This window comes from Periplaneta americana, chromosome 13 (assembly GCF_040183065.1).
Source record: "Periplaneta americana isolate PAMFEO1 chromosome 13, P.americana_PAMFEO1_priV1, whole genome shotgun sequence".
Lineage (NCBI taxonomy): Eukaryota > Metazoa > Arthropoda > Insecta > Blattodea > Blattidae > Periplaneta > Periplaneta americana.
Genome location: NC_091129.1, coordinates 50,952,758 through 50,977,596, shown reverse-complemented (window position 1 = coordinate 50,977,596; position 24,839 = coordinate 50,952,758). Strand labels below are relative to the sequence as shown.

Below are 24,839 nucleotides of genomic sequence, written 5' to 3'. Positions count from 1 at the left end.
TAACTCAGCCACGGTAGGAACCAGTATTAATCGTTTCACAGTTTGAGAGCGCTGTTCGACATCCCTGCTTTAAAACCTACTGCTTTTTTATTATCTAGAATCTTTATTGATACATTAGATCACAAAGTATAAATTAAAGTCTGTATTGATAAGTAAGCTATTAAAATATGAAGTGGAATTCCTATTTCATATGCATAACATTGGAGAATATGAAGTACAATCTGTTAAATAACTACTATTGATTCCTACATTGCAAATTATCATTCTAGAATTTGTATTGGTGCATAATATTGAAAATTACTAACTGAAATCTATAATGGTAAAAAAATGTCGGACAACATCTATTACAATCTCTAATGGTATGCTAGATTGGAAAATAAAATCTACAGTGGAGTCCTAATCTCTTGACGTTTCACGAGAGCCAATAACGTGCAAACGCGACGTTGTGAAACCTACGGAGCGGGTAATGTGTGCTCCACCGAACTCGTCTGGCGGGAGATATGGGCGGCCGATGTTGAAAACATGATCCGTTCTCAGTAACAAAACAGTACAATAATAATAAATAGGGTAAATTAGGGTTTGTTGGACAGTCGGGCTTGTTGGACACTTTGTACTTTAACGTGTTGCCTCGCCACTTGTGGGCACCACATTCTGCTAGAAGTCAGTGACGGAAGTAGCCCCACTCGTGACTACTTCCGTCACTGACTTCTAGCAGAATGTGTAGCCACAAGTGGCGAGGCAACACGTTAAAGTACAAAGTGTCCAACATGCCCGACTGTCCAACAGACCCTAATTTACCCGAATTTATTCATACAATAATAAATAATGTATTAAAAAGTCATACCTTTAAATTCATGTTTGTAATTCCATGGGAAATGCCAATGGTCTGTTTTCCAGGTCATTTAAATTCGTCATTCTTTTAGGTATATTAATGTTTTCTGGGCGAGATGAACAATTTCTTAGAGCCCTGCGTTTCCGCTTTTTTCACTTCCCTGCATACACGTGACATGGTTGATACATTTATTGAACACGCCTCGGCTGTTAGCTCTTGTCACTTAGAAAAGTTAAGTTTTTTTTTTCTTAGTACGAATATTTTCTGAATAAATTTAGACATTGAACATAATTTCAGAATTTTAATATTACATCCACTGGATCTACTACTTTTACTAGTAGTGCCCTTGCTCAATGGCATAATTGAGTTTCATACATACTAATAAACAAATAAAATAACAAACTGAGAAGAACAGACAGCAAATGTTACTACAAACGAATTATTTATTTCACTGACAATCACGAATCTTGTCGTATACCTACACACAACACAAACAGAAATCTAGCTGGTATTTTCGGTTCTCAGTTCGTAATTACTTTTATCTAAGGTTTATGTCGCTGAATGGCTACTGTTTACAGTTAATAGTCTTAATGCTTTGAAAGACTTTTTTTTATCGGCACACAGCTGTGCAAACATCACTCGTGGAAGACCATAAAAATCATGAATCCGCTGGACTCGATTAAGGCGCATAAAATTCGAATTACTTGGCATACAAATGATATTCTTGTTTCTATATATTCAGAAAAATAATGTCATTCAGCCTAATCACATGTAGACATCTTGTCACGAAGAACTTGTCCGAGCGTACGTATTATTTTTACAAGCGACGTCAACGAATATCCGTATGCGGCAACGCAGCACTGTTACTACTGGCTATTGCCGTAGGTACAAGTATACATACCTAAACATCAGGAGATTTGGATTGCACTGTAATGTTCTGTATAGATACATAACGTTGGGAAATATTGATAAGCTACAATCTATAATGGTACATATAGTAACATTGAAAAATGTCAAACAAAACCTGTAGCACTATTATGATATTTGCACTAGAATTTGCATAAATAAATTGCGTTAAATAACATCAAACATAATCTGCATTGCTATAACATTAGAAAATATATACTCCAAACGTTACAGATGCATTTTATACCACTCACCGGAATCGTATCAATGAACTCATTACAGCGAATCGTTGCATAACGCAGGAACATCTGTCAATCCAGTGTGGGAGCGTGTGCAGGTGATAATTGCAGAACTGGGATTCCGGAAAATTTGCGCACAAATGCTCCTTCCTCACAAGAAACAGAAGAGATTGGACATTTACCAACAATTTCTTCCGCGCTAAGAACGGGAAGGCAATGAATTCTTAAAGAACATTGTCACAGGTGACGAAAGCTGGGTACACCGGTTCGATCCCCAAAACAAGAGGTCATCAATGAAGTTCCGTAACAAAGGATCACCTGTACCAAAAAAGTTCAAGCCTGTGCCATCAGCAGGCAAACTCATGCTTACAGTCTTTTGGGCTATTCAAGATTTGGTACATATGGAATTATGCCTAAAGGCACTACCATTAATTCTGTAATGTATTTTGAAACCCTAAAAAACTAAAAGCACGAATTTGAATATTGTTCGTTCAGATAAGGAGCAGCCCTTCCTACAGCATGGCAACGTTAGTCCGCACACCAGTGCACTGACAACAACCCATTCAGCGTCTTATTTTCGCTGTTGTTGATCACTCTCCATATAGTCCCGACTGGCGCCATAATATATTTTCACCTGTTCCCAAAACACCTGAGAGGACAGCTCTTTGATTTCGACGATGCAGTGCAGAGAGAAGTGAGGCTGTGGTTTGGTCATCAGAGTGAAACATTCTACAGTGACCGTAACAAGAAACTGGTCACCCGTTGGAAGAAGTGTATTCAGCGCCAGGGCGAATATGTGGAAAAATAGAACAACAGGTAGGAACAGTAAGGTTGTAACAAGTTACGAGTTTTGTTTCACTCAAATAACTATAAATTTTTTCACATAAAAGTTAGGAGATATTACTTTTCAGCACGACCTCGTATATCGTCAACAATACTATTTAATCACTTTTGAGCATGTGCACTATACAAATTCGATATGAAATGTTTATTTCGCAAAGAGTTTGAGGTTATTTTTCAATTTATCCTGCTTAATATACTTCCTATCAAAGTAAGAAATACACGTAGGCCTAATGGTTAAACCACCAACAAAACCGATGCTTAAAAAGAAGCAATATCCAACATGTTTTAGTGAATGTTAATATTAAATTGGTAAGTCATAAGATTGAAAAATTAAACATTATTTATTGTACCTGGTGTTTCAAATGAATATTGGGGTTTAAACGTACAATTATAAATAATACACCAAATGAAAGAGCAACTCAAACAGCTTTGCTACAAGTGCTCAATGTGAGCACCATTCGTCACACGGCACACATCGAGACGATAAGCGAGTTCTTTCCTAACCTTGATCAGTGTATCTGGAGTAATTGTTCCAACAACTGCTTCAATCCTCTGTCTTAAGTCCGGTAGGTCAGCTGGTAGCGCAGGTACATACACACGATCCTCTATGAATCCCAAAGGTAACAATCGCATGGCGTAAGATTTGGTGAACGTGGAGGCCATGCGAAACAAGCTCTGTCATTCGGCCCCTTTCGACCAATCCAGCGGTCGAGTACAACGTCGTTTAACCAATCGCGTACATCCATATGCGTCTCCTTAAAATTCTCGACACAAATGTCGCTGGAATTGCTAATTCACGACTAGCCTTCCGAACAGATTTCTTGGGGCTACGCGTGAAAGACTCTCTCACTCGTTCAACGCGCTTTCTGAAACAGAGGACAGAGGAAACATTGCTTGCGCGTACAAAATTGTTTGAGTTGCTCTTTCATTTCATATATTATTTATAATAATTGTACGTTAAATGTAATAAATAGTATAAATCTTTAAAACCCCGATATTCATTTTGAAACACCCGGTATTTAAACCACACTATGTCTTTCACGAATCAATTTTGTTTCAACAATGAATAAGTTTGAATATGTTCCTTTGCATTGAGTCTGATGTTCTTCGTCAGATCGACTTTGATGACATCATCAATGCTTCCTCTGTGAAGAAAGTGTATTTTGATTACAGTAATTTATTGTTTTGTGAATTGTAACATTTCATCTAAAACTAACTTAAACTAAACATGACCTGCATAATAACTGCTTATAAATTGTTTGTGGGAGTTGGGGGGGGGGTCAAATTTTAGTACTGCCTAGGCGCGGCACTTTACCTAAATCCGGCCCTGAATATATTGTGATATGTTGCAGCAATTGGCTGCCGGCGCCGCCGCCAACCTGGGCACCATTGTGACCGGAATGATGTTCGGCTTCTCCGGCGTGACTCTGCCGGCCATGATGGCGGTCGACCACGAACCTCGTGTTACGTACGAGGAAGCCTCGTGGATCGGTGAGTACTCTTTCAGATTGACGACTACACTCTGAATTTGTTTCTCATGAAGTGTTTGGACTAAAATAATAATAATAATAATAATAATAATAATAATAATAATAATAATAATAATAATAATAAACAAAATATGTAGTCTTCTACGAAGTACGCAAACGTAAGGATAGAGTTATGACAATGCATGGAGGACGTTGTCAACATCAGGTGTTGTGTTTACATCGATGAATTCACACACATTATACTGACTGCACGTCATATCAACCGCACCATGTGTCCATCTAATATCTGGCTTAAGAATTCCAGTATAAAAATAAAGTTTAAATTAGTTTATAGAGACACAAAGCCATAAGCTTAAAGCACGATTTTGCTTGTATAATACATACCACTAATCGTTTTACTAAAATAAACTTAATTGTGACAAATTGTCAAGTTATTATTATTTTTACTTGGTTATTTAACTACGCTGATCAAGTTACTATTGAAGCATATTTCATTTAATGTTCAACTTTAATGTACAAAATGATACAAAAGAGGAGCAATGAGATAGCAAGACAAGAACTTTACTGTGATTTAAGTAAGTTTTGGTAATTAACTAGTTAGTTATTCAATGTATATTATTTAATTTCGATAAATATTTATCGTTTTGATAGTCACCACATCTTGTCGCAGAATATTCTTTTTTAAAATTTCTTTATGTATTTTTTAACATTAATTTACATTTTCTTTTTTATTCATTTGAATTGATTAGAATGCTGATATTTTAAATCCAAGATTTCGACGGCTATCATTTCGATCATATATGTTATAGCGAAACGAAAGGTTTGCCGGCCTTTAGTCCACTACCTTTTGTCCACAATTTGTTTCGTCCATTACCTTTCGTCCACGTTCTCTCGTCCACAATTGATTGGTGCATACAATTTACGTCCATCCATACGTTTTGCCCATACCTTTTATGCCCATAAACTTTCGTCCCTCTTGGAATACATTATACCTAAAATTACAATAGAAAGTAGTGTCATCATTGCCGTCTGATTTTTAGATACGTTCCATTTTCCTTTGGATATTAAAAAGTATGAATATATAATTATGTTTTCCATTTTTGATGTTAAAAATTATGGCATAGGTTGTATATCCACGTCGAAGGCAACCAATGTTACATTATAATGGATAGGCCTACTGCTACCATTTCCACTTAGTCAGCGAAGATGGAAGAAGAAGATATTGGAGATGTGAGGATCGACAGAAATGTAATGCAAGATGCATAACTGGGACTGAGTTAGATGACATCGCTATATATAAAGATGACACTGCAAAACATCAACATAATGCAGGTGTGGAGAACAAAGTTAGGAAATTTATGAATGACCTTAACCCTGCTGAATTTCTTCAGGAAGAAGAAAATGATTACTAATCATATTTATATTTATAATTGTGCTATATTTACATGCTGCGGGGATATTATCTTTGTTCTGGTGGCTATATCTTGTTTTTTTTTTCTATTTTTGAACTCACCCCTTTTTTCGCGTCTCCGATTGGAGCTTGGGACTATCGATGGTGCACGTCGCTCGGCTGGTAGCGAACGACCTGCCTCTTGGGTCCGAGACGAGTCGTCGTATGGAGACAGCCAGATGAAGTTGTAGTGGCAGCTTTCAGCATTGAACTCGTCGGCAGCCTGTATATTGCCGAGCCCGGGTTTGCCCGGCTAGTTGTACAGGAATGTATTTGACAACATGGGGTATCCTTCCTGACGGAACGCTGTTCTGATGTCAAGACCCAGCTACGACGTATCCGATCGCAAGTAGAGCACTTGCCAGTTCTCCATTATTTGTTGTATCCTGACTTCCGGAGCATCATTATCATCGTTAGACAAGAAAGAAGATTCTTCACTCAGAAAATTTGATGTGTTGTAATAGTTGTACGACCTATGTCGACATTTCTACGCAGATTGTGATCTGCGTCGTTTCAAGGTTGGAGTTCTGTATTTAATTACTCTCATTCGGGCCAGCGCTTGTGGAGTGCAGATATAGTCCGTTAAATCTTCATGACTTTCACCTTCCCGGAGTGGATACCGTTATCATTATTATATTCATCCTATGTTAAATGATACGTCTTCTCCTTCAGAGAAATATTTAATTATTATTACAGCCCGGGTATTCTAAATATCATTCTCTGCCACCAGCCTACGTATTTCTGTGCCATCAGCATTAGATTTTTGTTAGATTTTCGTGAAAAATGTGTTAATTTTGTCTTTCATGTCTTGAGCATTCATTGTTACGGTGCACGAAAATAACATCACAGAAATAAAAACAGAGCCAACAACAAAATATAAAACTGTAGTCAAAAATACAATAAATCGAAACACTCACATCATACTTAACAACAAAAAACAACAATTGAAACAAATTAAACCTCACGCACCCAAATTAAATGCATTACCAAAAATTCATAAACAAAATACCAATCAGGCCTCTTATTAACTACAAGAATGCACCAGCATACAAATTAGCGAAATATATAGACAACATTATAAGAAATAGTATAAAATTTGAAAACCCAACAACAATAATCAACACCATAGACCTAGTTAACAAAGTAAAACACAAACATATTCCACACAACACAACATTAGCATCATTTGACATCGAAAACCTATATACAAACATACCAGTAACAGAAACACTTGAAATACTTCGAAAAATGCTTATCAAAAATAACATACCACAGACTCACATTGACGAAATTATACACATTACAGAGATTATTACAAAACAAAATTATTTCACACATAACAATAAATATTATACACAAACTGAAGAATTACCAATGGGTTCACCTATATCAAGCATATTAGCTGAAATCTTTATTCACAACATAGAACAAATATACATACTAAACACCGACAACAACAAACACGCAGAGAAAATAATGTATTGGCATCGATATGTAGGTGACATAATAGTCCTATATAGTGGAAACAAAAAAACAAATAGAAAACCTACATCAACAACTCAACAAGATACATTCCAAATTAAAGTACACAATAGAAACAGAACATAACCAAGCTATAAACTTCTTAGACATCACCATAACCAAAACAAATAACAGACACGAATTCAAAATATACAGGAAACCCACCACAACCACAACACATATACACAATTCATCAAACCATCCCATACAACATAAACATGCAGCTTTCCGTACAATGACACACAGATTAATTAATATACCTATAAATAATGACAACTGCACTGAAGAATTAAACACAATAAAATATATACTTTCTCTGTCCCATAATAATTGTCCGGTACGCTTTTATTTCTTGTCCCATAATAATTGTCCGATATCCATAATTTTACATTGGCGTTTACATACGAGCAAAATGAAACACATGAATGAGTAATACAACTGTATTACTCCAGAATCCGTACAAAATTGTACTCAATTAGCAAAAGAAAAACATTATTAGTCCGGGATCTGTATAAATTGGCCTATCATTGAGCCAAAAAAAGAATATGAATACTACTCGTACAACTTTATGATTCCAGGATCAGTACAAATTGGCTAGTCATTGAGCCAAAATAAATACTTCTAGGAGTGCAACTTTATTAACTCCAGGAATAGTACAAATTGACCAAGTAGTGAAACAAAGAAAAACATTCTCCTACGAGTAAAGACGAAAAAACTGCCTGTTAGACCGGGAAGGTTGTCATTCTAACAGTTTGCCTAGAACCACAGACCTATTGCTGCAGTGCTACTGTAGCCTTGTCGTAAATGTTCCGAGGACACTCCAAGCGAGATGGCAGGACGATGAGGTGGTCCAGGTGCCCCTTCTGCATATGGGGAATCTTGTTGTTCTTTCAGTCATTAACTTTCATTATTTCAATCAGATTGAACTACAAAGTGAGGAAGACGTTGTTGAGCTTGTTGCGTGTCAGCTGAGAGAAAGCTGTTTCAATTGCGGCGATCAACTCATCAGTAGTTTGTGGAGCTGACTGATGCTGGAGAGACTGAATTTCCTGGAAGTAACCCAGATCTAAAACATTCATATCCAGACTGTTTGGCGGTTGACACACGAGTTCCAAAGTGATTCCACTGGCTGCTGCAGCGTCCATCCAGGTGGGGTCATTGGGAGCGATATGCGGACGCGCATTGTCCTGCTGAACTGACACCTGAATTCCCCTGTGCGCGGTCCAGGAGGCCATTTTGCATTTATTGCTCGGGTTAATTTGGTGATGAGCATGGATCCACTTTCCAAAGATTGCCGCCCCCGTTGCCAAATATAGCGTGTTGTTCTTTTACTGACATTAAATTTCTCGGCCGCACCTGTTATGGCACTATTCTTTACTAAGTCAGCCGTAGTGTTTTTCAACAGATACTCCTATAACGCCTGCCGTTCGTTCTTGCTACCCCTGTCACTCACTACCGCCAGTTGTGTTCCCAGGATGTCCATGTCTGTTCAAAAGTAAGTACTCACTGCAGGAGTATGCTCTACTAGCGATTTCCAGCTTGCTTTGCTACACTGGTTTGTATATAGCGCCATACCGGTGAGTTGAAAACCAATACCCACTTTCGGTAATTTTCTGGGTGGTGTGTGTTGTTTGTCTCAATGAGATCACGTTATTGCTCTGCATAACCTTGTACACTGATCTATTGTGCTTCTCCTCATGCGTGCACTTCTCATTTGCCCCGTCGTCTGTAATTACTGTAATACCATTTCGGCGTACCGGACAATTATTATGGGACAGAGGAGTAGCACAAGACAATGGATATAACTCTAACATAATAGACACACTAATAAAAAAGGCAAAACTAAAACAGAACAAAGCAACACAAACACCACGTGAGAATAAATACATAACATTAACATATCACAATACCAATACTCACAAAATTGCAACTTCATTCAGAAAACTAAAATACAAGATAGCATACAAAGCAAATAACACAACACAGAAATATCTAAATAATCACATTAAACATTCAAATAAATAAAATTCAAATGGAGTTTACAAACTAAAATGCAATAGTTGCCCACATTTTTTACATAAGTAGGACAGACAGGAAGATCCTTTCATACAAGATATAATGAACACATTAAAGGTATAACCAAACCCTACAATACATCAAATTACGCAGAACACATTATCAACAATAATCATGACTACAAAGATATGGATATTTTACACATCACACCAAAAAGTTCACAGTTAAACATCTTAGGACAATACGAAATATATAAACATACAATAACATACACACAACATATACATAATACACAATTACAGTTTCTTTTTTAATTTATTTTCTCTTGACAAATGGTTAAAACCAACCTTACAATTACAAAATCAATATACAATAAACAACACGAAGCTTATAATAGATAATCTAGTCAAACTGAACATTAACCTAGATTCAAAACTGATGTCCCTTGGCATAGAAAACTTATATACAAATATCACACTTCAAGAAACTATAAATGTTATCGAAGCAAAATTAATTAACCTTCAAATACCATTGAATAAAATCCAACAAAAATTAAATCTAATAAATAATGTTACTTCACAATATTGCTTAACTTCGATAAAAATTATATAAACAGAATGTTTGCCTAGCACTGGGTAATCCATTATCTGGAATTCAAACCGATATCTTCCTACAAAACATAGAAGATGATACTATCAGTGACATCCTAAATAACCATAACATAAAAGACTTTCATAGATTTGTAGATGACACTTATAATTTATGAAAATAAATTAATAGATAATACAATTGTACATTTGTTGAATAAATTACACGAAAGCCTGACATTTACAGTAGAGAGTGAAATAAATTATTCAATAGCTTTTTTAGATATAAAATGACAATTTTTTTATATATATTATGCTACGAGATCTTTTTTTTATATTATTTAAATTGTATTACAAATATCACAACTAATACCTTTTTTGGTCAGTTTTATCATAATTTGTAATCTAACTGTATCCTCTGTTATTATTATTATTATTATTATTATTATTATTATTATTATTATTATTATTACTATTATTATTATTATTATTATTGTTATTATTATTATTATTTTTTCACATCTTAACCAACTCTTTTTGTGAAATATAAACTCACATATACTTCTATTTTGATAAAATTTGAGTGCAGTGGTAAACAAATTCTCTTTCTTAACCTATTAAGTACAACCACTCTTTGATAATGTAGTCGTCATCTCAAAAGTTACAAAAATACCAGTTTGTTGTCAGTATGTGAAAATATACATATATTTATTATACACGTTCACACCTAGACTTGTCACTGTTTCTAGACCAAAGTCGTTGAACCAAGAAACTTTACCATATATGTAAACACTTCTCCATAACACCACAGATACGAACCGAAACCTGTATTCCTAGACATCACCCAAATGAGTATAATTTGATCATTTCATTTTCTTGTCAGACAAGACCTTACTTATTCAATGACCCCATGTATAGACTTACATTAGGAACAACGTATGACACACACACTCAACATTTCGTAACATATATCCATATTTTAAAGGTGCAATAGTTGTAGTTCTTGACAATTCTGGAAATATCTGCCGCTGCACTTTTGCTCCAAATTTTTTCGTTCTGTTGTTAGTATTTTTACAAATTCCTCCATCGTATGGGATGAAGCCGTGAGTTGGTAATGCCAAAAGCCAGGGGCAAGCCAAGCTTTTACGAATACCGCATTGTCTGTTGGAGGATCCATTAACAATAAGGTTTGATACCGGTCATTCAGTTTTGACGTAGGCCATATTTGCTGCAATAGATTTTTTTGCTCCGTTCCAAGTCGTTTTTGCAGTTCCACAAATAGTTATACGGTGTTTCAATGTGTCTATGAAACCGCATATTTTACATGCAGGCGAGTCCGTCAGATGGTGTCGGTGTTTCCTTTCTTCCGTCGGTATAATTTCATTGATATAACAATAAACTGTTGTCTGCCATGCCGTAGGAATATTGGCCACATGTATATTGTGCCAGATTTTCTGCCAGCGTTGATTCGGAAATTGTTCCACGATACGTGGAGAATGAATGCTGTTCTTTATGATGTATTTATATATCAGTTTTGTTTGTTGTTTTGTGTCCGCTGTAATAAGGTCTGGAGGATATGATTCTATTATCTTCCATAAATTTTGTATCGCTTGTGGTAGCGGGGATTTTCTGCTACAGAATAGCGGAATGTGTCGTTTCCAGAATTCGTTATCCATGGGATCACTTTCTCCTCGTTGTCCACGTATAATGTTCCGTGTTATCAGTGCTTGACATTTTTCCTTCACTGCTATCAATTGCAATCCTCCTTTATCTTTTGGTAAGACCAATTGTGCTTTCCTTAATTTATAAAGGTAACCTTTCCAAATATAAAAGCTGACTGCTCGTTCAATGACCGTAGCATATTTAACTGGAAGTGGAAGAATTTGTGCTAAGTACCACAGTTTGGACAAACAAAAAATATTAACATGCCACACCCTTTCAAAAAGATTTAGATTTCTGTGTATCTGTTGGAACAGTGTCACTCTTGTGAGAGCCGTTGTCTTTGTCCAGTTGATTTCCACCCTCTCCTCGAAGGAATTACAAACTGTCATTCCTAGCATCTCCGCTTGCCGTACCGTGGTGATCTCATTAAAAGTAAGTCCGTCAGGCCAGCTACCCAAGGGTATCAAGAAAGACTTCTGTGTGTTCAATTGTGCACAGGAGGCTGCACTGTACGTTTCCAACATATATGTGGCAGTATCACGCAATCATCTGCATCACGAAGAAGAAAGAGTACATCATCTGCATGTACTCTGCAAGTGAATAATGGACACGTTGTTCGTTGTTTCGAATTTAAGTTCAGATGTACCATGCGAATAAGGGGTTCCACACTAAGTTCAAACAGAAACATCGACAACGGACATCCTTGGCGTACGGACGCTTGAATGGGTATTCGTTGCGTAAAGAATCCATTAACTTGGATCCTGGAATGCGCAGTTGGCGTACGGACGCTTGAATGGGTATTCGTTGCGTAAAGAATCCATTAACTTGGATCCTGGAATGCGCAGTTCTGTATATGTTTTTGATGACGCTATTAATTTTGTCTGGTATGCAGAAACATTCCATGTCACGTTGTAAGTACAGAAGATTAATCCGATCAAACGCCTTATTAAAGTCTACTGAGAGTAATGCTCCCCTATCGTCATGATGTTCTTCAAAATATAGCACCGTGTCGCGAATTGTGGCAAGATTATGGATAATGGACTTTTCTGGTACACCGCATGTCTGACCAATTTCAAATATATTCCGAAATGCTGGTTTCAATCTATTTGCTAGTACCTTCATGAATAGCTTGTAGTCTGTGTTGAGCAAGGTAATAGCACAGTCTAATAGATACAGTCACGCAACTCATACGTATAAAATATGCCAACATTTGACAGCTGGCGCGACAGTAGCCCTCTAGCGGCAGGCATGTTAAAAGTGTGCACACTACATATGATAACACATCAGAAAACGGGTTTTGCGTAATATATTTTATATTCTTATGCCATACAATAAGTGTATATGGTTCTTACTAATTTTACTTTAGAATCCTGGAAGAATTTCACACGCAGCTAATCTACAAGTTTCAGAAGCTGGGAATAAATGTAATTCTTTCTGCTCCTTACAACTGAATCATGGCCCTGATCACGTATCATGGTTTGAAATAATATAATTGTTTGTACGTGGACGGTTAATTCAATTCATTCCTAAATATATTTAAAAACCATTGGAACTCTATATTTCCTGTGAGAAGAGTCAAAATTGTAGGGCATATCTCGTAGGGTACATCGCGTGGTGAACTCCTCTCCCTATTTCCTGAGAAATTAACTATTTTCCATACCGCAAATTGGGGTAAACTCGGCCGCTGAGGTATACTTAAAAATAAAAAAGGGGAAGATTTAAACCTTAATTTGACAGACATTGATTTATGAAGTTCATTATTTTTCAATTTTTTTTTCTTATTATTTTGAGTCGCTAATAGTGCTGATATTATGGTTTAAATTTTTATGGAAAGTTTACCGCATTTTACATTACATTTCCAGTTTTCACACATAAGCTTAATTTTAACTTACCCTACCTATATAATACGTAATTTACATGCACTTACTGTTATTATGACGTAGGTGAGAACAAATGAATACACAACTTTATTGAAAAAATTGTAACTTCAATTAACTCAGAAAATGTAGGCCTAAGTTTATTTTCAGAGCAGAAGTGGTGTAAGTCAAAAATGGGTAATGCGGGTTAAAGTAAACATTCTGTAAAATACAGCGCAAAGTAGCAGTTAATATTGAATTTATTTAAACTATTAGTAGTCAGTGAATAGCACGAAGGATATATTAATTGCTACTTTGCGCTGTATTTTACAGAATTTTTACTTTAAACCTCATTACCTAATTTTGACTTATACCACTTCTGCTCTGAACGGCTCAAATAATCACTGTTAATGTAAATTCAACACCAATAACAGTCATGCAAATTATTAGAGAAAAGATTGCTTTTTATATTAAATTTAAAAAGGATCTTTTATTTCTTGAGAACGTAATACGTCTGCCACATGAATCTACACCAACAAATCAGAAATTTATCGACACAGTCTGGATTTATTCAAGAAGTGAATATTTTGCAAAAGGATTATAATACGCCATGAATTCTTGAAAAAATTAACACCATAATCCCTATTTGAATGCAATATAACATTCAACTTTTGAAAAATATAAAGAAAAAAACACGAATGCAAAAATTATGGAATTACTTGCATTAAAAACTGTAGATACATTATCCAAAATCGAATGGTACCGGTAACGCATTTACACATGATCTCTGCAAAACAATAATATACTGTAACAGGTATTTACTTTGTTTTTATTTAAACTCTCCTTCCTGACATACAAATAGGTAACTGATAACTAATAAAGAACACAATACGTGGGCTACCTACAGCGTGGATTATAGGTTATGACTGAGTTATGATTTTCTCTTGGTCTTTAGGGAATCTGAAGAACGACAAATTCGGAGATTTAAACTTGTTGTTACTGCAATTTTCGTCATTGCACACATTGCCTTTATTCCGACGCATGATTAAAACGTTATTATAACATTCGCATGCCTTTAAAACACGTGCTGGCTGTATCAACCGTATGACCAGTGCCTTGCCTGCCGCTTGAGCGCTAGTGTCGTGAATGTTTGCAAAAAAAGTGTTGAAGTTGCGCGACTGTATATACTGTATTAGACTGTGGTAATAGGTCGATACTCCGACACTGTAGTTGGGTTAGTCGTTTTCGGAATTAGAGTGACTACACCATCACTGAAACCATCGATAACTGAACCAGTATCTAAAATATAATTCATCAGTTCTATCAAATATTCTTTAATTAAGCGCCAATGGTTCTTGTATACTTGATAGGTTAATCCATCAGGACCAGGAGCAGTGTTCTTGGGCGCGCCTTCTAATGCTGAACGAATTTCTTCTTCAGTTATTGGTGACTGGAGATCCTGCTGTTGTTGTAGACTTAGATGTCTGTTCACACTTTTCAGAATGTCTGTAGTTGCCTTCTGTGATGTTGGAGACGCAGCATAGAGTGAGGTAAAAAATTCTTCAACTTCTTTGATGCATTCTTTCGAAGTATTCGCAATCTGCCCTTCGGCAGTGCGGAGCTGTTCTATATATTTGATTCTACTCGTCCGTTTTTCTTTTACCAGGTGGTATAGCGCACAGCGCTCTTCTTCGTGTATCGTCGGTACACGGGCCCTAACCATCACGCCAGGCATCAGTTTTTTGTGATCTCACAGATTTTCAACTTAGTTTCCACGATGTCTTTCCATTTATTTCCCTCCGTTTTTTTGTGTCTCATACAGTTCCGCTAACATCTGGTAGTAAAAATTCAAAGTTGCTCTCGTTTCCTGAGCTCGCTGAATCCTTGCAGCCTGATAAAAGGATTTGAAACCTGGCTTTATTATTTTCATCCATTTTTCCATTATATTGAATTTTGAATTTCTGACCCTTCTGTTTAATGTTTCGAAATGTTGAACAAATTGGTCTCTATACTCCGGTATAAACAATAAAAGTCGTTCAGTTTCCAATAGCTTTTCCCATAGAGGGGAAGTTGTGTATCTGTCTGCATTGAAAGACAGACACAATCGTGATCCGAAAAAGGTGTAGGTATCACTTGTATTCTGTATACGTATATTGAATGCAGTCGCGTGATATAAAATCTGGACGAAACATTCTGTCGACGGAAAGTATATTCTACATCATTACCATGAAAGACTTCCCAGGTATCCATTAATTGTAGTTCTCTTGTTAAATTTTTTAATGCTGGCGATGGGTTATATTTGCCTGTCTGGTCTTTTGCGTGTAATACACAATTCCAATCTCCACCTATAAGTAATCGATTGTATCGGTGACGCAGGTAGAAAGGAATTTCTTTACTAATAAAATTTTCTCTCTCCTGACGATAGTTGGTTCCCGAAGGCAGGTAAACATTTATAAATTGTGTATTATTAATATTCATGGATATGACTGTGCCACTAGGATGTGTTTCCACTTGCTCAATATTCATTCCCGTCCGATAAATAATTGCAGTGCCACGATTATTCTCGCCGGTGTTTACAACATATTCATATTGCGGACCCAAAAAATTGAAATTATCATTGTTTACTTCTTGCAATAAAAGCACATCGATATCATTTTGCCTAATGAAAGCATTAAGTAACTGTTGTTTGTGTTTCCCTTGTATACAATTGACATTTAAAGTGGCATATTTGCGTAATATTACCATCGAATAGAAAATCCAGAAGGCTTTAAGAATAAACAAACTAGACAGCGGACGTACATACATCCTACATATTTAACATGTCCAAGTCTGTAATAACCTCAACAATGGTGGTAAAGTTTATAAAGCCCTTTCTGAGTCGATTTTGCTTCAGCACCGTCTTTCTTGTTGCTGTCTTTAAGTAGCTGTTGTTTGTGTTTCCCTTGTATACAATCGATATTTAAAGTACCGTATTTGCGTACTATTACCATCGCATGGGAATCCAGCAAGCTGGCAACATAAACTAACACACAAGACCGCGGACGTTCATACATCCTACATATTTAACATGTCCAAGTCTGTATAACTCAACAGTGGTGGTAATGTTTATATGTCCTTTCTGAGTCAATTTTGCTTCAACACCCTGTTTCTTGGTGCTCTCTTTGACTGACTGTTGTTTATGTTTCCCTTGAATATAATTGACATTTAAGGTAGCGTATTTACGTAATATTGACATCGAATGGAAAATACAGAATGCTGTAAACATAAACAAACAGGACCGCGGACGTACATACATCCTACACATCTAACATGTCCAAGTCAGTAATACCCTCGACAGTGGTGGTATTGTTTATATTCCCCTTCTGAGTCGATTTCCCTTCAGCACCGTCTTTCTTGTTGCTCTCTTTGGTACGTCCATATATAGCATATGGCGAGTTTTTATCTGTGGCTGTATTACTGGGCCCCGCGTCTCGACTTCGCAAACGTGGGTTCCTTGAATTTTCCTGTTGTGTTGTGGGTTTTAGTTTTTTCGATGGTGTTTCCGTTGGTTCTTCTAATTGTAAAGTACGGCTTACCTCGAGTGATGCCTCTCCGAACTGCGAGGGTGACTTCGATTCTGGCGGGATTACTGTTGTTTCCATTAACTCCGGAGCTGCGTTTCGTCCGTCTGTGTTGACCTCCTCTGCTGTTGTATCCTCTGTCCGGTCTGTTGTCTCCAACGTAGGCTGCTCCGTCCTGTCGGTCACTACGTTTGTGACCTCTGCTGTCTCAGAAGATGTATCTGTATCGTCCTCCACCGGTGCGTCTCGCTCCACGGGCCGTGTCATCGTTCGCTCTTCTTTTGATGTCGATGGTTCTTGTGAAGATCTCCCCATAACAATGTCGCTCAATAACAATTTCCGTGACTGAACACTAACTGGTAAAGTTGTTTTCCTTCGTGGGCAGTCTTCTTTTTTGTAATCAGGCTCGTGGCACACAAAACATAAAATCGGTTGACCAATGTATGTAACATGTGCATTATAGCCTGCTATCGGTACTGAGCCTGGAATATTTTGTTTCACTTCCATCTTTAAAGCACGGATACCGTTATTGACAGGAAACGGGAATGCTGTGCTCCATTGTTCGTTTCTCACTGAATGAATAACACCATACCTAGTCAAAGCTGTCGTCACCATTGAGTTCGGCACCTCGGGAGGAAGGTTAATACTCTGACTGTTATAGCAGGAGAATCAGCTTTGCTAATTTTAATTTGCGTTTGTTCACCGTTGCCGTATTTAAACTTTGTTTCACCTTCGTGTTTTTGCACTATTTTCTCATACACACTTGGCGATATCACTTTTATATACAACGATTTTTCTTGCATGTTCAGCTGCAACATATCTACTTGGTCTGTGTTTATGCTCAGACTTTGTTGTATCCACACGTGTAACTCCATCACCGTAGGGCGCGGGGCACTTTCTTCAAATTGAACTTTCATTGTGTTAACACGACGTATAGTGGCCATGTTCTGTTAAAATTGTTCGTTGCACTGTCTTTATAACACTCGGAAAAATAAAACACAAAACTTACAAAATAAATATATGAACGCAAAAACACTATATACCTAAGAACAAATACACTGGATGTGCACTGTTGTTTATTACGCGACCAAACGACTCGGCACTGTACTCAGTCAGCAACTCGAGCGTACACCATTCAACCGTACTCTACCGTGGTCAGAGCCACACTGACAGTTCAATACCCACACATTATTCGATGTCATGATACGTCATAACACACAAACAACCAGCCCCCACCATAAGAGCAACACACCCCCAACCCCTACAACAAAAGCACATCGCAGAATTCAAGTTTACCAGTAGTTCAGGAGATACTGATGAAGACGTAACATCACGTCGAAACGGGCCGTCTGTCCTTTTTTAAAAATTTTAACACTTTTTAACGTGTGACTAAACAATTTTATGTTTTTAACAAAGTATTAACGTGAACTATAATCAATGAATAGATTCTTGTTATTTTCCTGGCTATTTACAATGTACTTTTTTTATTATTTGTTATTTGGTTGTAACATTTATAATCTTATTGTTTAATAATACTCTCTACTCTGTTATTGTTTTCCATAGTTTATTAAATTGTTAATATGACGATGACTTTTTTTTAAATGAGATTGTTAGGGGCAACCAAAAACCTTACATGCTATGATCCATAATTCCTTCCGGGGTTTTCCCCAGGAACTCTGACACAACATAATACAAACATGCATTCAACAACACATATAAATTTAAATAAATTATATTTTCACCAAATGAGACATATTTCATGTCATCTATTTTTTTACCATAGTGGATGAAAACATAATGGACAAAGCATGAAAATGGACTAAATGGTCAATGGACAAACCTTAATGTACGAATCATGAAATGGACAAATGTGTCGGTGGACAAAAAAATTGACGAAACGTAGTGGACCAAAGGCGCTACAACGAAATTAAAAGTTTTTAGCGTAGCAGCTGTTAGGAATAGCGGATGATGAGTAACTGAAGGGAAACATTGAGATGTTTGCCCCTTCTGCAACCACAAAGAAGACGCTATGCTCATAATGTTATAATCAGAGCTAGGAAGTTGGTACCGAAACTATTAAGTTGTGTGAACTCGCGCTATATATCTACCGAATGAACGGTAGTAACATAGCTCTAAACGTGAATAAACCAGCACAACAAACATGTGTAGTCGGGTGGTAACCAAAAATAATTTACGCATAAATATAACAGCAAGAAATCAAATACTGTACATGGTGGTACACCTGTGGACTTGTTACAATACTTAAAAATGAACATTTTCAGTTTATCATGTCAAATATTCCGTCTATGTTCAGAAAAATTATTTATATGCGAAAAATGTTGGTTATACGTCACAAGTAAATAAATTTCAAATATGAGGCAATATTTCTTACTATATCATCAAGTGAACAATAACTTTGTGATTCTAATACTCGTAGGCTATGTGGCAGATCATATTTTTCAAGGACACTTTTCATATTTGCTGTAATGACTATTGAAACTTCTGCGGATTGGCATAATAAAATTATATAAGCCTACTTAAATAATGCTATGCTTCCACCTCACAGTTTCGGTCATTTCCACATTTCTGGACTGCAGTAAAATGATTGTTTTAGGCAATCCAAATGTTTGAAGAGATACTGCAACATATCAATATTATACGTATGTCGAAAAGTGTGTGTGTGTGTTTGTGTGTATCCAGTGTCTACCCACTTCACATTACGTGATTCAGGTTCCGCATATTGTGGATAGATGGCATTTTCTAGTTGCACACCATTTTGACGGGCCACGCTGTACATTATTTGTATCTGTGGAGAGTTATGTCGTGTAATAGGGTGAATGTATGTGTAAGTGTTCATCTAAGTGTAGTGTAGGGAATGAGTGATGATGAAGATGAGGAAGGAAGAAGGGGAAACCCGATGTCGGCACGTAGCTTACTCTTGTCGAATAGCACTAAGAGGGCCGCCAGGCTTAACGTGTCCATCCCACGGACGAATCACTACCAACAGTGACATATGCCTTCTTTTCACGTACACTACGAAAAGAAGTGGAATTTAACTCAGGAACATCAGTACATAATCTAGTGATTAGAAGTTGTGCACCGTCATCTGTTATAGTCCTGAGGTATAAATTTTACACGAAAATTTTGACCCCACCGGGAATCGAACTCTAGCCAGCTAGTCTGGAGGCACATATGCTACCACAGGGCTAACCCGGCGGATTATATCGAAAAGTAACTATGTATGAAGACCGCTTCTTTTCATGCCTATATTATACATAATAATTATAGTATAAAAAAACTATGTTGTTTCTATGACTACCAGGAAATTCTTGGATATTGCATTCAACTACTTGTGAAAAGAGCATTTAACTTCTGTCATGTTGAAAATCGCTCATTAAACTGCACAACTCTACTGTGAATATTAGTAAGTAATGAAACTGCTTCTCTTCTGTGCACATTATTGCAATGAATTGACTAAATCATCCCCCTATAGTTGCGGATAAACTACTGTGAGTTATCACACATAGTTGATACTCTGAGTTGTTTATTAGTGCAATTAATTCTACATGCCTTGCTGCACTCAACCTGAAAACAGTGTTTTCGTACCAACTTCCTAAGACTGGTTATAATTACCAGAAACTTAAAACGTAGAGCAAGATAACTCTTTATAAAGAAGAAAATTCCAGAACTAACCAACAATAGAATAGACCTATAAGAAATTACGAGGAACTACAAGTGGATCTGATTTGAAAATATTATCTACGTTTTTCCATAGTTAAGGTGAGATGGGAAGAGAAAGTCACGCTATAAACGTTGGTTTGCTAATACAATTTTAAAAGCCCCTTATCGTGTTACAATAATGATCATATAGGGTACTTAGAGAAAAATGAATTATAATTAACAGTAGTCGACATACATTATGAGAATGAAATATACAAAATTGTTAAATTAATTCATATTGTTGCAGTTAAGGCAAAATGTTTTATAATTAACAGTAGTCGACATGCATTATGAGAATGAAATATACAAAATTGTTAAATTAATTCATATTGTTGCAGTTAAGGCAAAATGTTTTATAATTAACAGTGGTCGACATGCATTATGAGAATGAAATATACAAAATTGTTGCAGTTAAGGCGAATAGCTGAGAAACAGAAATAAGAGCGCCATTAATTAGTTTCATAAATTATGTACGATATATTTGATGACAATACTACTTCTACTGCTGCTCCTACTATTGGCGGCCGGGTAGCTCAGTTGGTGAAGCAGCTGACTACGGACTGGAAGTTTCGGAGTTTGATCCCGGGTGGTGACGGGATTTTCTCGTCAAACTTCCAGAACGGCCCCGAGATTCACTAAGACTCCTATAAAATTGAATACCGGGTCTTTTGCGGGGGTAAAAGGCGGTCAGAGCGTGATACCGATCACACCACGTCATTCTAGTGCCGAGGTCAAGAAAGCATGGGGTTCTACCTCCATGCCCCCCAGGTGCCTTAATGGCTTATAAAGGAGATACCTTTACCCACTTTTCACATTACTTTTACTACTATTAATATTAATAGAATACATAGTAATAATAATAATAATAATAACAATAATAATAATAACTCGATGGCTAAAATGTGATATCTAGTTATGTACAAAAATGGCCATTTGGTATGATTACATATCAGCCCTGGACACAAGGGGGAAGTGAAAGGGAATTAATCATCAGCTCATCTACAGAGTGAACCAGCCAGGGTTAGACTCCTAACCGCACTGACGGCGGCTGATTCATACGTAACGACGCTACCATATGCGGAGAATCGTTACGCGCTTTTGCAATTAGTGTTGCGTAATGATGTACTTAACGAATTCACAAATCATGTTCGAAATGACGTCCTTGTGGTATCTGACAGGTTACACATCTCTTGAAGACATGTCCAGCAATTCGCCGCAGTTGGTTCTAAGTGGCTCGAATTTACTGTATGTCATGTAGCGATTGTTCGTGAAAACGGTGTGGATTTTCACTGTCCCAGTAACGACTGTTTTGAGTGTTCACGTAACCACAGGTGGACCCATGTATCGTCACTATAAAAATTAAGGTGGGTCAAGTACTCCATCATTCACTAATTGTTGGAACCGCATGCAAAACCTAAATCTGTTCTGATAATCGAGTTCCGTTAAACTTTGAACTACAACAATTTTGTAAAGTTTTAATTGTAATTGTTTCGTATCTCTTATCACTGAAGTCTGTGACACTCCTACCTCCTGACAATCGAACATTCTGATAGGGGCAGATAAAAAGGTAATTTTTTTCTTTCACCATGTTAATAATGTCAAAAACAGTGCTTATATAAATTTTGGCCACTCGACCATAATTACGAGGGCCGTAAGAAAATACGTTCGCCAGGGGCCGTTAACAGAAACAAAAGACAATTTCATCGGAAAAATTTATTAGAACAGACACAGCAATTGTTGAGCTGTTTTTCAATATATTCCCCACTGGACATAAAGGTGCAGACGGCTGTCAAACGCCGATTTAGATCCCAGGCGGCTAACTTCTACAACACAAGGATACAAAAATTGATTCCATGGTTTGACAAATGTCTCAGTTCCAGTGGGGGATATGTTGACAAATAGCGCAACAATTGTTGTATCTGTTTCAATAAATCTTTCGATGCAATTTTCCTTTTTTTATTTAAACGGCCCCAGGGAAAATCACTCTCTGGACGGCCTTGTATTTGCGGTCAAATGGCCAAAATTTGTATATGCACTGTTTTTGACATTATTAACATGTTGGAACAAAAAATTTAACTTTTTTATCTGCACCCATCAGAACGTTTGCTTGTGAGCTACACGGCGGGATGATGTCGTAGGACTTGTCTCTAGTCGGTGACCAATTTCATCTAACATCTCCTCAGTGAGAACACGCTTCAGAAATGTTCGTTTCTTATCCAATACTGATCCAGTTGTACGAAATTTCTTCACTAGATTGTAAATTATTGCTTTAGAAGGCTCTAGTGACCCGGGTAATGATTGATGGAAGTTTGTTACAACTGTTCTCCAAGAGTCCTGTTTCACAAAGTTGTAAATAAATATTCCTTGTTCAAGATTATATTTCATAATGGAAACACTACTGCACTCTAATTGTAAAGCATACAGCTGAGCCTTCACTGTGTAAACGTATTTACGTAACTAAACACGAAACGTACGCGAGCAAGAGGTCTGATCACTGCGATGGCACAGTGGTTACTAAGCATACGACTTTCCGCTAACGCGGGTTTCGCTCTGGCTGACTCATTCTGTACTTCCCGTTTACACAGCCTTATAATTGTGTTAACCCTCAAGCTAGGCGCATTCCCAAACTTACACCAGCTGACTACATTAAGGTTCGCTGCTACTCATATTTCGAGCAGGAAACACTCCTAGTCTCTAGGCCAGCCCCTTGTGTACGTCGCCAGCCGGCGATTGGGAAATGCTACGAAATAATGACCAAACAGAGAAATATTGACGGAATGATATAAATGCCTAATATGGGGAAAACGGAGAATCCCGACAGAAACCCCAAGAGAGACCTTGTCCGCCACAAGTTGCACTATGAATTTTCAATGAAAAATCGGAGGCATGACCGGGACTCGAACTGGACCTCCTCACAGTGGTTCATTTTCCTAATTTCTTGGTCGAAACCTCTAGAGACGTTTGAATTAATTTTAACAACAAAGTCAAAACAAGTCGCAAAAATAACATAATTAAGAATGAAAAATGGAGTAAGTGCTTTTTGGAGTGAATGTTCATTTCATTGCTTCTTACAGTACGTATTCAAAGTTGTAGTCTATTTTAGCTATATATATATATATATATATATATACGTGTATATGATATATATATATACACACACACACACATACACATAATGTGCGTACAGTACAGTCGGCCTACCTCTTTCACTCGCTAGCATAAGAGTCTGTGGAGATAAGGAAGTAATCTGTGTGACCTGTGTGGACACATAGATCTAAGATTTGTAGATTTTTCTGGAGGTGACATAAGTGATATGATATCCGCCGCCAAATGCACCATTTTATTTCGTGGCACTTTCAATATTCTTTCTGACTTATAGTCTAACACTGCCTACAGATCAGTTTCAGCAGACTTTTCTGTTATTTTAATGGCATTGGTACTGGATAGCATTTTTTTTTTTTTGCTTCTAGCACTGGTCTCTATGGCCGGAAAATGTGGACGTTGGATTCTTTAGCCTCGGACCTAATCAGCTTATATTAGGATTTAGTTAATTTTGCTTCAATTAACACGAATAGCAATCCTACCTGCCCATTGCCCTGTACCGCAGACATACTCAAGGCTGCGCTTTCTTCCTCTCCTTTGTCACTTAATGTTGTTCACGTGAATGCTCAAAGTCTGTTGTGTCATTTTGACGAATTTTCTTCTATCTTCTCACCTTTAGACATTCACGTTATTCTTATCTCCGAATCTTGGTTACATCCTTATCTTCCTTCCACTCTCGTAAACCTTCCTGGCTATACGCTTTGCCGTAATGACAGAGAGGGCAAGAGAGGAGGAGGGGTGGCTGGTTATATTAGATCCGATTTGCGACCTAAAATTATTCATCATTCTCCAAGCCAGTACTCTGCCAAACCCGAGTATATGTTCATTGAAATTTGCACCTTATTTACAAAATGTCTAGTGTGTGTCGTATATAAACCTCCTCATATATTTGACGTAGATGATTTCGAAACCTCCTTACTAAACGTAACGCCGCAATATGAGAACGTTATAATAATGGGTGACTTCAATTCAAACTTACTTGACTTACATTCTAGTACGACTAAAAGACTTCAATCATTCTTTCAGTGCCTTGATACGATAATCTTACCCCTAGC

The 24,839-nt window shown here is 37.0% G+C and overlaps 1 protein-coding gene across 2 annotated transcripts in view; it reads left to right on the top strand.

Annotated features, from left to right (window-relative positions):
* Positions 1-24,839, top strand: part of LOC138711882 (facilitated trehalose transporter Tret1-like) — a 101,649-nt gene that overhangs the window by 29,784 nt on the left and 47,026 nt on the right. For both annotated transcript variants that reach the window (XM_069843158.1, XM_069843157.1), the window contains exon 3: positions 4,173-4,311. In XM_069843158.1, the coding sequence (XP_069699259.1) occupies positions 4,173-4,311 (139 nt within the window). The remainder of the gene's footprint in view (positions 1-4,172; positions 4,312-24,839) is intronic.